Raw genomic sequence first — 13698 nt, forward strand, 5'->3', positions numbered from 1 at the left:
TGCTTGATTTTCAGCTCAAGAACCCACAACGTGCATTCACGTTCGCCATAGACTTTGTGCTGGCATATACTCCATGATGGACAGCTATTAGCATCAAAGCCGTATGGATTGATTTTTTTTTTCTAAACTTTAATCCATGACGTGGGTTGCTGGAGGAAGGGCCTCACATGCATGCTTGGTCCAATCAGCTTAACTAAGAGACAGGGTAGAATTAACTACTATGCAAATCTTGATTATAGGCCTGGCAAATCTTGATTAACAATTGGTTGAAGTTGTGACCATCGAGGCCGCGCATGAACTTCCATTATCTACCAAAACATGGCATTAGAGCCCGAGACCTGCATTTTCAGATCCCATCCACACACAAACGCTCACAGGGAGAGGGAAGGAGAGAGAAGCTCGATCGACACCGATGGAGTCCACGGCGGTGAGCATCGGCAAGTCCGTGCTGAAAGGAGCACTTGGGTGCGCCAAATCCGCCGTCGTGGAGGAGGCGGCCATGGAGCTCGGAGTCCAGCACGACAAGGCCTTCATCACGGACGAGCTGGAGAGGATGCAATCTTTCCTGATGGTGGCGTACGATGATGAGAGGGACGAGCTAAGCAAGGTGGTCGCGACCTGGGTGAACCAGGTCCGCGACGTCGCCTACGACGTCGAGGATGGTCTCCAGGACGTCGTCCTCCGCGTCCACGGGCAAACCTGGTGGGGCATCCCTCGCACGCTCCTCGACCGGCGCCATGTCACCGAGCAGATGAAGGAGCTGCGTGCCAAGGTGGAGGACGTGAGCCAGAGGAATGCATGCTACCGCCTCATCGACGGTGCGTTCAAAGCTCCCGACCTCTCCATCAACACCGGCGCTGCTGATGCCATGCTCGGCGTTGATGAAGCAACAAGACATGCCATGAACCAGCATGAATCAAGAGCAGGGATAGATCTCGCCCAGCTGATCGTCAGGGATGACCCGGGCTCAGGCTCGGGCCAAATTGGAGTGATCGGAGTGTGGGGAACAAGTGGCACCGCTGGGCATGCCTCCATCATCCTGGAGGCCTATGACAATCCAACCATAAAAGTGAAATTTCCATGCCGCGCGTGGGTCAGAGTGACGCGGCCTTTCACCCCCGAAGAGTTTGTCCAAAGTATGGTGGAACAGTTTCAAGAAACTTTTGTAGAGGTGGCTGGTTCTCCTTTGGAGCTGGAGCTGGAAGAGGCAAAGACGGGTCGAGAGTTGGCGCGCCAAGACGGCGCGTACGTCAACAACAAGAGGTACCTCATTGTGCTTACGGACCTATCCACCATGGAAGAGTGGCACCAGATCAAGGCTTGCTTCCCCGAAAACAAAATGGGGAGCCAAATCGTAGTGTCCACAGAGCGAGTTGAAGTTGCAAGCTTGTGCCCGGGCCAGAAAAGTATGGTTTCCAAGCTGAAGAAATTGTCTGCTGAGCAGACCATCTATGCTTTCCACCAGCAGGTACTAGCTAGTTCAATTTTGGAAATAGCCTTTTGTTACTCTTTCATCTTGCTCCAAATCTGGTTATCAAAAGACGTTAGGATATGTCAACTTTAATACCCTCATTTATTTGTTTTGCAGTCACGCTAGCATTAGATGCGTCTCTAGATATTAGCTGAAGGTTTTTTTTTTCCCTTTTAGACATATCACCGAAAATATGGGCCATTAAACACCTGCGCAAAGCTAAATTATCACCGAAAATATGTCACTCTTTCATCTTGCTCAAAATCTCGGCTATCAATACGCCAACTTTAGTACCAATATTTGTTTGTTTTGTGGTCACGCTAGCATTAGTGCAGAAGATTTTAATTTTCATTTAGACATATCACCAATAATATGGGCCATTAAGCATCTATGAAAGGTTGACCTATCTTGATGCATCCTGGAACGTCCTGCTCATATTAATTTGTGTGTTGGACAAGGTAATTAAAAATGGGAAATTCTCAAACCATTCCACCTCTCTTGTTCAGCCAACTTACAACCTTCACTAAAACATCCCCGGGCCCCAATATGGTCGCCAACCATGTATTCCTTGCCGATGCCGTTGCAGCGTTCCCTAGGAGAGGTTACTATGTTGAATTGGGGATGCTACCATCTTGTGTATATGGATTATGTCGCAGTGGTTTGATAAATTTGAAATTGCAAGAATTTTTGCATAGCTATTCCTAATGTGTAACTGAATTACATGTTCTATTTGGTCATGTGAATGCTAAGGTTTCACTAACTTCATATTTTGTTGTAGTACTCCTCAACTTATGGCATGATTCAAGAATAATTTGTGTCCATGGTCGTGTACGGTTTTCTTCTTTACTAATTCCTCATCTGCTTTCAGAATTTCTTGGCAAAATCAAACATGATGTGAGAAAAACTGATTTGTATACGCGCCATTTGAGCTTGATTTATGGTTCATTGTGACATTGATATTGCTGTCTAGCTAGCTTAGGACTTATATATGTGATGACATGACGCATATATTATGATGAGTGATTTATCATTGGAAATGTGTCTAACTATTGTTTGTTCGTGTTCAGAGTTTTCAAGACACAACATATTCATCAAAGGCAGCGTCGAGCTTAGTGTTACCCCACACCATTGAGAATGAGATACAAGAAGGCCAATCTTATTCTGAAGATGATGAAATGACAATGATCCAAGAGAGCCTCACACACACCAGTAATGTGCAAGGTCCTCTAGAGAAATTTCCGCTTATTGGGCGGGAGAAAGAAATATCTAATATTATTGAATTGATTCAAGAACACTCTAGCACCCAACAAATTCAGGTCATTGCAGTGTGGGGAAAGGGTGGTGTTGGGAAAAGCACTCTGATCAGTGATATTTACCATAGCCAAGAGGTCAATCAAATGTTTGAAAAACATGCCTATGTCACGGTCTTGCAACCTTTCAAGATTGAGAAGCTCCTTAGCAGCTTAATATTTCAACTAGATGCAAGGAAAGTTGCTTCAACGAAAGTTGAAGACTTTACTGGACTGCTGGACCGGTGTTTACAAGAAAAGAGTTGCTTGATTGTTCTTGATGACCTCTCGTCTACCATGGAATGGGATATAATATTGCCATGTTTGCTTGCAATGAATAGTCCAAGCTTGGTCATTCTGATCACCACAAGGCATGAGGATATTGCTAAGCATTGTTGCAAAAACCCAAAGTGCATATGCTTGCTCAATGGTCTAGACGAAAAGGGTGCCTGTGACCTCTTCACAGAAAAGGTACTGAAAGAACACTACCCATATTATTCACTTTCTCAATTGCAAAAATATATAGTTCCCTTTATCTAGATCTTCGAAGGGTCATATTTCAGATGAGGGAGGCTATCTCGCGCGCGCGCGTTGGCGCGGCCGATTTCCGACAGGACTGCTGATTCCCTTTTTGGCAAATCTGATGAGCGAGATTAGTGGTACACACCTGGCCCCACCAGTTAAAATCAGGGGGAGAGAAAATTAGGGAGAGATGCATGCGCTAGAGCTTCTGGCGCACGCCTCGGTAGCGTTGGTCGTTGGCCACATGGTGGGCCTTGCTGCTGACCCTGTCCGCAGAACAGAAAGGAGATGGATTAGATCGCGCGTTGCGACGTGCGCCCGTGAAAGAGTAATTTCGATTTCAGATTAGCATACTGTAAGCACAACACAACCATCCCCCTTTACAAGAGATTATTTAAAGTGGGTTGCAAGAACGTAAATTCGGCTATCATGTTGTAGGGCAATATTTAGGAATCATATACATTCGACTTGCTAGCTATGAAACCAAAATACTGATTACATGAACCCATTTCCCGAGTTAGGCCAGGTTAGCATTAGCATCAAGCTGGCAAAATTCCATGACTTCACTACTTCTCTTACCAAATTATATGGGAACAATGTTTTGAAAGAATCATGTAACTATAATGAATACAATTTAATCATTTTTTCATATTTTTGAAACTACGTGCTCTCCAAACAGGTTGGTTTATGTACATGGTGCTACAAAAGTACTTCTCCTTTTCCCCTTTTGTTCAAACTGAGCCAAATAACATAATCATCTTTCCGAGAATTACAACAAAAAGTATACATATAGAGAATTGATGGAAACATGCGTTGATGTTAAATTTGGTACAAAGTATGTTTGGGTGATGAACATGATAAGTTATCACTCAACTTGTATTATAATAACAGATAGTGTTTCATATTTCTGTTTTAGAATTCTTACATACGGACTATGTCCTAGTCACTCCAATTAAAAAATAGATAATGAAAAAATATTCTTAATTGCATTCCTGATGTTTATTACCATGTCAATAGAAAACATAGCCTATTGGGTACTAGCCACCCAAACATGCACATGATAGTCAAAAAAATAAACTCTGTACACTAGTTTCCATACACCTGACTCATCTTAATTACATAGTGGTCAAAACTAATTATATGTTAACCAATTGCAGGTATTTAAGGATAAAGCCACAGATTTGACTAAGCATTATCATGAATTGGTTGAACCCGCAAATCTGATCCTAAATAAGTGCAATGGACTTCCCCTTGCGATACTCACCATAGGTGGATTTTTGGCGGAACAACCAACAAAAACTGTCGGGGATTGGATGAAACTGGATCGATGTATCAGTCTGGAGATGGAGATGAATCCAAAGTTTGAGGGCGTAAAAACAGTCCTTATGAAAAGTTATGATGGCCTACCCTATTACCTAAAGTCCTGCATCTTGTACTTATCCATCTTCCTTGAAGATTGCACAGTTAGCCGGAGACGTTTTGTGTCCCGATGGGTTGCGGAAGGTTACTCAGAGGATACATCCATGGCCAAAAGATACTTCATGGAACTTCTAGAGAGAAGCATGATATTACCAACTCAGATTTCACTTTGCAGCATACAAGGAACTGACTCATGTCAAGTACATGATCCGATCCGTGATATCATCATAGAAAAGTCAATGGAGGAAAATCTTGTTTTCAGGCTGGAGGAAGGATGCAACTCAAACAACCAAGGCACATTCCGTCACCTTGCCATAAGCAGTAATTGGGATGGAGACGAAGGTCAGTTTGAGGCCACCATGAAGTTGTCATGTATACGGTCATTGACGGTGTTTGGCAAGTGGAGGCCATTTTATATTTCTGACAAGATGAGATTTCTTCGTGTGCTGGACCTCGAAGGAACTAAAGATCTAGCCGATCATCACCTTGAGCACATTGGGAATCATCTTCATCTGAGATACCTTTCTCTAAGAGGGTGTGAAGGAATATATTACCTGCCAGATTCAGTGGGTAACCTGCGACAACTTGAGACACTAGACATCAAATATACAAGAATAACGAGGCTGCCAAGAACCATCGCCAAGCTTAGCAAGCTATGCCAACTGAAAGCTGGCAATGAATTCTATATCGGAGAAGAACGGCCATCACTAGCATGTTGTGTACCTTTCGCTTCTTGTTGCGCGATGGTCATACAAGCTTATGCTGTTAAGGTGCCAGTAGGGATCGGGGAACTGAAATCCCTGAACACACTGCGATGTGTGCACCTTGAATGGGAAAATGCCATCATACAAGAGATAGAAGGTCTCACCAAGCTCCGCAAGTTAGGAGTGTTCGGCATTGATAGGGGCAATGGCCCGGAGTTTTGTTCAGCCATTTCAGGTCTCGACCGCCTTGAATCTTTGTCAGTGCGGTCAGAGGTATGGGATTTATGTGACATCTTGAATGGCATGTCCTCGCCTCCAGAAAATCTCCGGAGCCTCAAGCTTCTCGGTTGGATGGATGAACTGCCGCAATGGATCAAGATGCTCCAGAATTTGGTGAAGATTAAGCTAGAGTCCACCGAGGTGTCTATAAACGATGAAGAATTGCGAATCCTTGGGAACCTACCAAACCTATCCATCCTGTCTTTCAAGGAGAAATCGTTCCAGAGTGCGCTACCTATCACTTTCCATAGTGGCCTTTTCAGAAGCCTCGTGACGCTCGAGCTTGTTTACATGGACGTGGAGGTCGGATCGTTGGAGTTCGAGGCATCATCGATGCCCAAACTCGAGTTGCTGAACCTGCGACTTATCGATTGTAAAATTGGCTTTTCTGGACTGGAATTTCTCCCAAGCATCAAGGAAGTGCGGCTCTTGGTCGTCGTTACCCCAACACTCATCGCACTAAAGGAAAATATGACCCAAGAAGAAGCAGAAGAGGAGGCAAGACACAGGGAAGACAGAGTCAAGGCGGACATGAGGAAGCAGCTCGCCAACAATGAAAACTGCCCCATTATGAACGAGCTAGGCCCACAAATTGTTTTCTGAACCTACTATGGTGCAAAGGAGATTCGATCCGCGGGCTTATGTCAGCGAGGGGTCTCGACTTGTTGGCCTACTTGCCAGTGTGTTTCTTTATGTTCCAGTTTGGGCGGCGGTTTCGTCTTATGTTGTGTAGTTTCTGAGTTTTAAGTTCATGTGTAATTGTTCATTCCATTTTCCTTGAACTGGCCTTGGGCAATAACTTTGTAACTGGACATCACTTCTACTTTGGCTTGCCATTAATTACCTCTGTGTAGTTCTTCTTCGACCATATTTTTCGACAAATGTAATTCGTGAACCTCATCAACTTGTTACCATTTGTTCGGAAGAATGCTTCATTATAGATGGTTCTGCCTAGATGTTCATTATAGATGATTCTGCCTAGATGATTCCTGAACCTCATCAACTTGGTAGACCATGCAATGCCACTCATGTACTACTGAAACGCCATTAATTTGACATTACAGAAGTTCAGTATGGTAATTGCCACTCAGGTACTACTGAAACACCATTAAAGGTACACATTGTCCTAGCTGGTTCTGCCTAGATGTTCATTGTCAATCAACATTTATACATGTGTGACATGCATCTGGAATGATTCAGCTTAGCTACCATACACCGATTTCCCGATTGAAAAGAGAATCGACAGTGCACGACTGACCCAACTTGCTGCTCCTGGCTAATTAACTACGCGGAGGTGGTTCTCTCCATGCTGTTGGTCCTCGCGTTCTCCCGCATCTTCTCAACGATGTGCCGGCCCTTCTCCTCCACCTGCCGCCGCTTCTCCTCCAGCTTGTCCCCCATCTTCTTCCCCAGGTCCATCATCCGACTCCGCCTCCCGCTCTTCCGCTTTGCATCATCTCCAACAGAGCCCGCTGCTGCCGCCACCGCCTGCTGCTGCTGCTGCTGCTGCTGTTCCCCCGCGGGTATGATGGCCCTCAGGGAGGTGTACGGTGGGGATCCTGCCCTGCTCTCCGATGAGTCTGCCTGGAGCTTCTCCGTGGCCAGCAGCGGTTTCCTCGGCCCGTCGGTAGCGTCCGGGTGAGGAGGAGAGGCGGTCTCAGCCAGGAGAGACTGCGCATGAGATGCTTCTGCAGGAGGGTCTTCGGCTGACTCGTCGATGGATTTCAGGGACTCCTCGCTCCCGGCTGAGGAAGCAGGCAGACTTGGTGCTCTGCTTTTGCTGATGGCATCGTCCTTGGGACCAGCTTCCTCAGGATGGGTTGGTGTGGCGGCTGCGACATGGCTTTTGGCCTCGGAGGGTTCATGGTTGAGCCAGATATAAGGTCCATCCTTGCGGGGGACCCAGTCATCCTTTTCTGCCAACATCCCTGGAATGGAAATGCTTTCACAGTTTGGAAGCACCAAGCTATCACGGAGCGAAACCTGACACGGCATGGTGTGTTTCGCTGTTAGACATGTATAAGTCAGAAAAGGAACAATATGTTCAGAGCAAGGTTGTGTTGTTTACCTTAATTCTGTTACCAATAAGTGATGCGATGCGACTGTTGGTAATTTTCCTATCACCAACGGAGGATTCCAAGTCCCACTCCAGGTCAGGCATAGATGTGAATCCATACCAGAGTTGATCCGACGGAGGGGGCTTCAGATGTATGCGCAAGGTACCTCTAACAGATGTGATCTTTATCGCCAGAGAAAGTGGAACCTGCAAGAAGAATGTAATGGCACATTTGATCTTAAGCTTTTGACATTTCTGTATGCTTAACGCATCCATAAGAATACATAGGTAAAACACATGAATGGCGAGTCAGGAGACAACGAGGAGAAGAGCAAACCTGTGAGACATGATCGGCTATTGAGTGCAACATATTTTTCAACCTTGATATATAAGTTGATGTCCATCCAGTGCTCTTCGACTGACTAGCATCTGATACAAAAGACCATAATGTCTTGATCACCATATAATGTACATACAACCAATGTCTATGGATCATAATTTGAGCCCTTCTATTAATATGATGTTTTGTTAGAATCATCAAGAAATAATAAATGCAGATACATGAAACCAGTATTCCCACATTGCATAGGAATACTTCTCTAATACAAAACTATTAACCTAAGTTCTGATGCAAGCCTGAAATCATAAATCCTAGCAATGTCTATCTGAAGTCTGCTACAGGTATATACAAAACCAACATAGGGAACTAACATGTCAAAGACTCTGAATATAGGGGTTGATCTGGACATTTTGCAGAAAGACAATGGCTCTCTTATCCTCTTAAGAATCATTTGGTCATTCGGTAGAACAAGCATAGACAAGACTTCCAAGGAAGAATATAAAGTTTACACAAACCTGCTTCGTCTTTTCCTTCCACTGAAGAAACTGAGTTCTGTGAACCTCTAAACTGGTTACCATACTGCTCAATACTCTCAAGAAGCTCTGAGTCAACCTCCCCATTAGAGTCTGTTCCGAAATTGGTTTTCATGAGGTCCTTCTGTAACTCTGGTTCCTCAACCTCAAGCCTCGTTTCAATGTCCAACAATATTCCGCCTGAATATTCAAAATCAACTTCAAAGGCCCACAGCTCATTTAAATCCAGTGGAAGAACTCTCATCGCATGCACATAAGGTGGAAGTTTTCCAAGGCTGAACTCCGTAAGTGTAATTTCACCCACATAAGCTGGGGTCCTCATGCTAGATAATGTTCGCTGTACAAATGGGAATCATGAATAAACAAAAAGGAAAGAACACACCAACAGATTTCTTGAACATTAGCAGTATAATCTAACCTGAATACGTGCTTTGATGGCCTTGTTTATCTCATCACTCATTTGAGCATCGAAAAAGAGCCGTGAGGATAGAAGGTTCCAACAGAGTGTACCTTCATCCACAACTTTATCATCTGCATTTACATCAGGAAAAGCTGGAAGCTGTCCAGTGTGACTCGATGGAGCAGTTGGGACACTGGGTTTTGCTGTATCTTGTGATGAGCTGCTACTGAACTTGTCCTCTTGTGGACCTAGGAAGGATTCAATAAACGGTGCACCCTGATAGCTGCGTAATTTATCTAACATCTTCCTTTCACCTTGTGTGGATGACGCAGCACTTGTTTTACCCTCCACGGGAACCTTTGTAGATGCCTTCTTTGCTAGCTTTTTGAGGAAAAGACGAACTTTGGAAGACCCGTCCGTCTTTGTTTCACTGTCCATAACCTCATGATCCTCAGCTGACATTGCTGTAGGCTTTAGGAAACACGGGTATTCAGAATTCAATGATGATATATAATTACCGAACTCTTTGCTCAACTTAGCATGCCAATTCAATTTCTCCTTGTCAGCAGTAGCTGCAAGACTAAGTGCTTTACACCATGATTCCTTCTCCCATGAAGTCTCAGCATAAAGAAAGCACACCTTGCTTCCATTATAGATCTCAGATTCCTGGCTTTCCACTTTTATTGGATACCTCTTAGTCCTGAAAGTAAGCAACAGTAGCACAATCACATATAGGTTAAGCATAAGAGTCTACCAGCTGTAGCCGAACAGCTTGATGAAAGGCACATAAAGTTGCTTGTTAAATACTACTACTTGTCCTCTAAAATAGATTTCGTTCTTACAGGAGTCCCTTCATCAAAAAACTTATGTACTTAATCTTTAGCTGATTGTAACATGTATGATTTACCTTCGAACCAAGACATTCAATGCAATTCATCAAATATACTTCTCAGATTTGTTTGGTACTTAATAAGGCAAGCTCAAACTTAAATAACTATTGTCTCAAAAAATATTAACTAGCTTCACATTTATTTACATGTAGAAAAAGATGACTGATAATTTATTGATCAAAGGTAAGCATTTTCATTTGTGTGTAGCACTGACCATTTGCGCGATGACATACTTGATGCAGAAACAGCAACGACCGTGCAATTCAAAAGCTCAATCGTAGTGTCAGGGCCATCAGGACCAGACAAACTAAGTGAGTGCCCCTTGATTTTAGCTGATTTCTTTGCAGGAAAAACCTCGACAATACTCTTTTTCTCCTTCGTCTCTTTGGGACCTCCACTTGATAAGCGCTCATTACTAACTTTTGGTAGCTTTTCTGGCTCTAGTATCCACAGAGAGCCCTGTCAATATATATGGCAGTAATGTGAGTAGGCTTCATCAATGATCATTAGCGATAAAACACACAATAGCTAAATGCAAAGCAATTGCATATCCTTCAAGCCAAAGCAATTTGATGAGAACTGAATGCAAAGTTAAAAAAGCCCTTCACTGAAACATACAACAGCTAAATGCAAAGCAATGGCATCTCCTTCAAGCCAAAGCAATTTGATGATAACTGAATGCAAAGTTAAAAAAGCCCTTCACTGGCCAAATTCATGTTGCATATATTTTTCTTCAGCCATCCTATTCACAATATAAGTTGGATAGTGCACATTCGTAAATACAATCCTTGCCTGGACAACAGAAATTAATTAACATCGCTTATAAAGACAGAGGAATATCATGATGTAAACAGAGTCATAGGCAAGATGTAGTGTTATAGCTTCTGACTATGGTCGATCCATATGTATCTTGGTCAACAGTGACAAACTGACAGTGAGGCTTTACAAGTTCGCATAACCAGAGGCAAGTTGCTTATACTCAAGGTCAAGGCTCTTAAGCACGCATCATACTCGTAGACTCCTTGATATAATATAAGCAAAGGACTTATGCACTCTATTACATGTGCATCCCAAAACCGTTTAATGTGAGTCATCCCATTCTTCAGATTAAAATTAGTGATAAGAGCATCCAGGAGACGCCATCCAACAGAGACACAAAATGTATCCTTCAGTGTATTGCTTCTGAGTTCTAAAATTGCTAGAACTAACAGCCAGGCATGCTAAAGGATATCATCACAGATCAAAGGTGCATGTCACTGTCAGAAGCGATTAAAAACCCTGGGAACCTGACTAGTATGCAAATATGATATGCACAAACACAGAGTAGCAATTCCCACTCATGGACTACATGATTTTTCTAGTTAGCAACTGGGACTACATATACTGGTGCCAAAAAGGAACACCAATTTAACGTGAGAAGGCGACACTCAATTTCAATATGCTAAATATATCACAAGGATTGAGATCTGTCATCAGAGGCAGCTCAGCACACACTGCCTGGGAAACATTCGACATAACGAAATAAACAGATGGAATACATATAAGGAGCAAACTGCAACCCCAACGTCGTAAACTACATTGGCACCCAGGATCCAAATTAAAGCAGAACCCTGAACACAAACCCCAACGTGGTGGGGGGTTTGGGGCGGTTAACAGGAATGCGCAGCATAGTTGGTCCTCCCAACCAAGAGCAAAAGCAGCCCAGGTGTCCCCCAATTTCAACCACCGCAATTGGGGGAAGGAAGAACTGGCCCGAATGCGCACGCACTGTTGCTGCCCCCAATCAGCAGCAATCCAACCACAACCACCCTAAGCAAAGCTACTAGCACCAACTAGGCGGCTTCGAGCTCGCGAACCGAACGAACTCCTAAACGTACCGCGTGGTCCGCATCTGCGCCAAGCTCTGGAGCAGTTGCTGCCGCGGAATCGAGAAGCGGACCAAGCTACGGCAGGTATGGGGGCGTGTTGCCTACTCCTCACCTTCTTCTCACAGGGGAACGGCTGCTCGCCGGGGAGCTCCTGGTCGCCGGGCTGCGCCGCGGCCGCGGCGGCCTCCTGGCGGCGGAGGAGGCGGCGCGCGACCCAGAGCAGCGCGGCCGCCTCGGCCGCGGCCAGCGCGAGCAAGCCGAGGAGGAAGCCCGCCAGGAACCCCGCGGAGGCCATCCTCCTCCCGGCGGCGGCGGGGACGTCGTCGCCGGCGCGGCGGGGCGGCGGGGGAGGGACTGGAGTGCGAAAAGGGGGAAGCAGCGGGTGCTCGCCGCGTGAGGAGGAGAAAACGGACGGAACGCGTGGCGTGGGGAGACGCCCTTTCTCTTTTCTTTTTCTCGCTTCCGGCCGCGCACCGCGTGGAGATGGCAGGTGGTTGGACGGGGAGTATGACGTGTGGGCCCGGGGGATGACGGGGCCCGCATGTCCGTGGTTGGGTGGGCGGGGGGCGGGCGCGGGGTGGCTCGGTTGCTTCGCCCCGTCGGCTTTGGAATTGGAATGGAATTCCACGGTGGCTACGCGTTTTGTGGTACATGGACTTGTATGTACGGATTTGTGTACGAGATGAGCTCTCTGAGTATACCTGGCCACGGGATACCCGGCCCGACCTTGCCCACGGCGGGGGGCAGAGCAGAAATATGAGCCTCGCGTGGCGTGTGGCGTGCTCTTCCCGCTCTCGTGTGGCGTGCGTACCTACAGTCGCATGTATGTTTTTCTTAAATGGACCGATGTCTGGTAATTCATCCTGTCATGAGCCTCGAGGTGTTACCGAACCCATAGTTTGGTTGTATTTGTATGAAAAAATATCAGTTGTACTTGGATTGTTTATGTATCTAAACAATTTTCTCGTAGGAATGTATTGTTCTGATGAAATCCGAGTACAACACTCCAAAAATAACGGTCACTTTAAATAAGAAAACTGTGATAGTCTACGTAGCTAGTTAGAATTAGAACGAACTTCTAGTGTGATATCCGCAGACGATTCATTTAGTCATTTGATACTAGAGTTGTTTCAATTATTCATGGGTACCCTCATTTTGTCCCGAATTAATTATCGGACACGATTGTACACGACGTCTTGACCTGCATCCATTACGCAGGCAGCACCCCTTTAGAGATTTCTGATAAAACTCTATCCATATGTTCATCCTCTTGTTGTCGGCGCTTGATTTCTATCACTGCCAACTTCTTGGACCAAAAACCAACGGGTGCGACTGGCGTTGCGCCATGGCTTTTGGAAGATGCCATCTCCTTCTTCCTTTTCACGATCGGGGAAGCTACAAACTGTGATTGCACAAGTAAGATTATTTGATTAGCTAGAGTAGCAACAAACCAAAAACTAGTTGGAGGCAAGGCAACCAAATTGTTACTAGGTAGGACGTACCATGCATAGGTGCAACGCAAGCTTCTCCAAGTTTGATGTGTTCCTGAGGATGTTTGTCAACGCCTGTAAGTTCCCTCCGACGTCACAGTTTTCTAGGAGCAAGCTTCTCAAGTTAGAGAGCACCGGGAACTCTTGGGAAACACAAATAAACATACATAATGGAATATATTGATGCTTGCTAGATGCAGGTAAGATATGATCATGACAATAGTAGCCAAAGTACGTAGTACGTATTTCTAAGTTTTTAATTAATGCTTGTTGAATAATTGAAGACGTAATAAGTACCATGGTGGTGAATCCTTGAAGATGTAGCTTTACGATGTTGGGGAATAGGGCTAGGAAGCCGGGCGTGGATTTGAAGAAGACCAACTTGCGGGCTCATGCGCTGGTTCGTTCAGAAGCCAGAGCTCGCCCGCGGCCGGCGG

At 45.2% G+C, this 13698-nt stretch overlaps 2 protein-coding genes across 2 annotated transcripts; one reads left to right on the forward strand and one right to left on the reverse strand.

The window, feature by feature from the left end:
• The first annotated feature begins 412 nt into the window (after window positions 1–412).
• Window positions 413–6543, forward strand: LOC123146301 (disease resistance protein Pik-2). The gene is made up of 3 exons (XM_044565928.1): window positions 413–1468; window positions 2539–3231; window positions 4440–6543. Exons 1-3 carry the CDS (start codon window positions 413–415, stop codon window positions 6285–6287), a joined length of 3597 nt encoding a protein of 1198 aa, XP_044421863.1. The 3' UTR covers window positions 6288–6543.
• A 149-nt stretch (window positions 6544–6692) lies between these two features.
• On the reverse strand, window positions 6693–12190 carry LOC123146302 (testis-expressed protein 2). Its single transcript, XM_044565929.1, has 7 exons — window positions 11884–12190; window positions 10118–10362; window positions 9032–9713; window positions 8596–8950; window positions 8078–8169; window positions 7753–7947; window positions 6693–7667 (listed from the first exon to the last, which is right to left on the reverse strand). Exons 1-7 carry the CDS (start codon window positions 12064–12066, stop codon window positions 6969–6971), a joined length of 2451 nt encoding a protein of 816 aa, XP_044421864.1. The 5' UTR covers window positions 12067–12190; the 3' UTR covers window positions 6693–6968.
• Window positions 12191–13698: the final 1508 nt, after the last annotated feature.

Source organism: Triticum aestivum, chromosome 6D (assembly GCF_018294505.1).
Source record: "Triticum aestivum cultivar Chinese Spring chromosome 6D, IWGSC CS RefSeq v2.1, whole genome shotgun sequence".
Taxonomy (NCBI): domain Eukaryota; kingdom Viridiplantae; phylum Streptophyta; class Magnoliopsida; order Poales; family Poaceae; genus Triticum; species Triticum aestivum.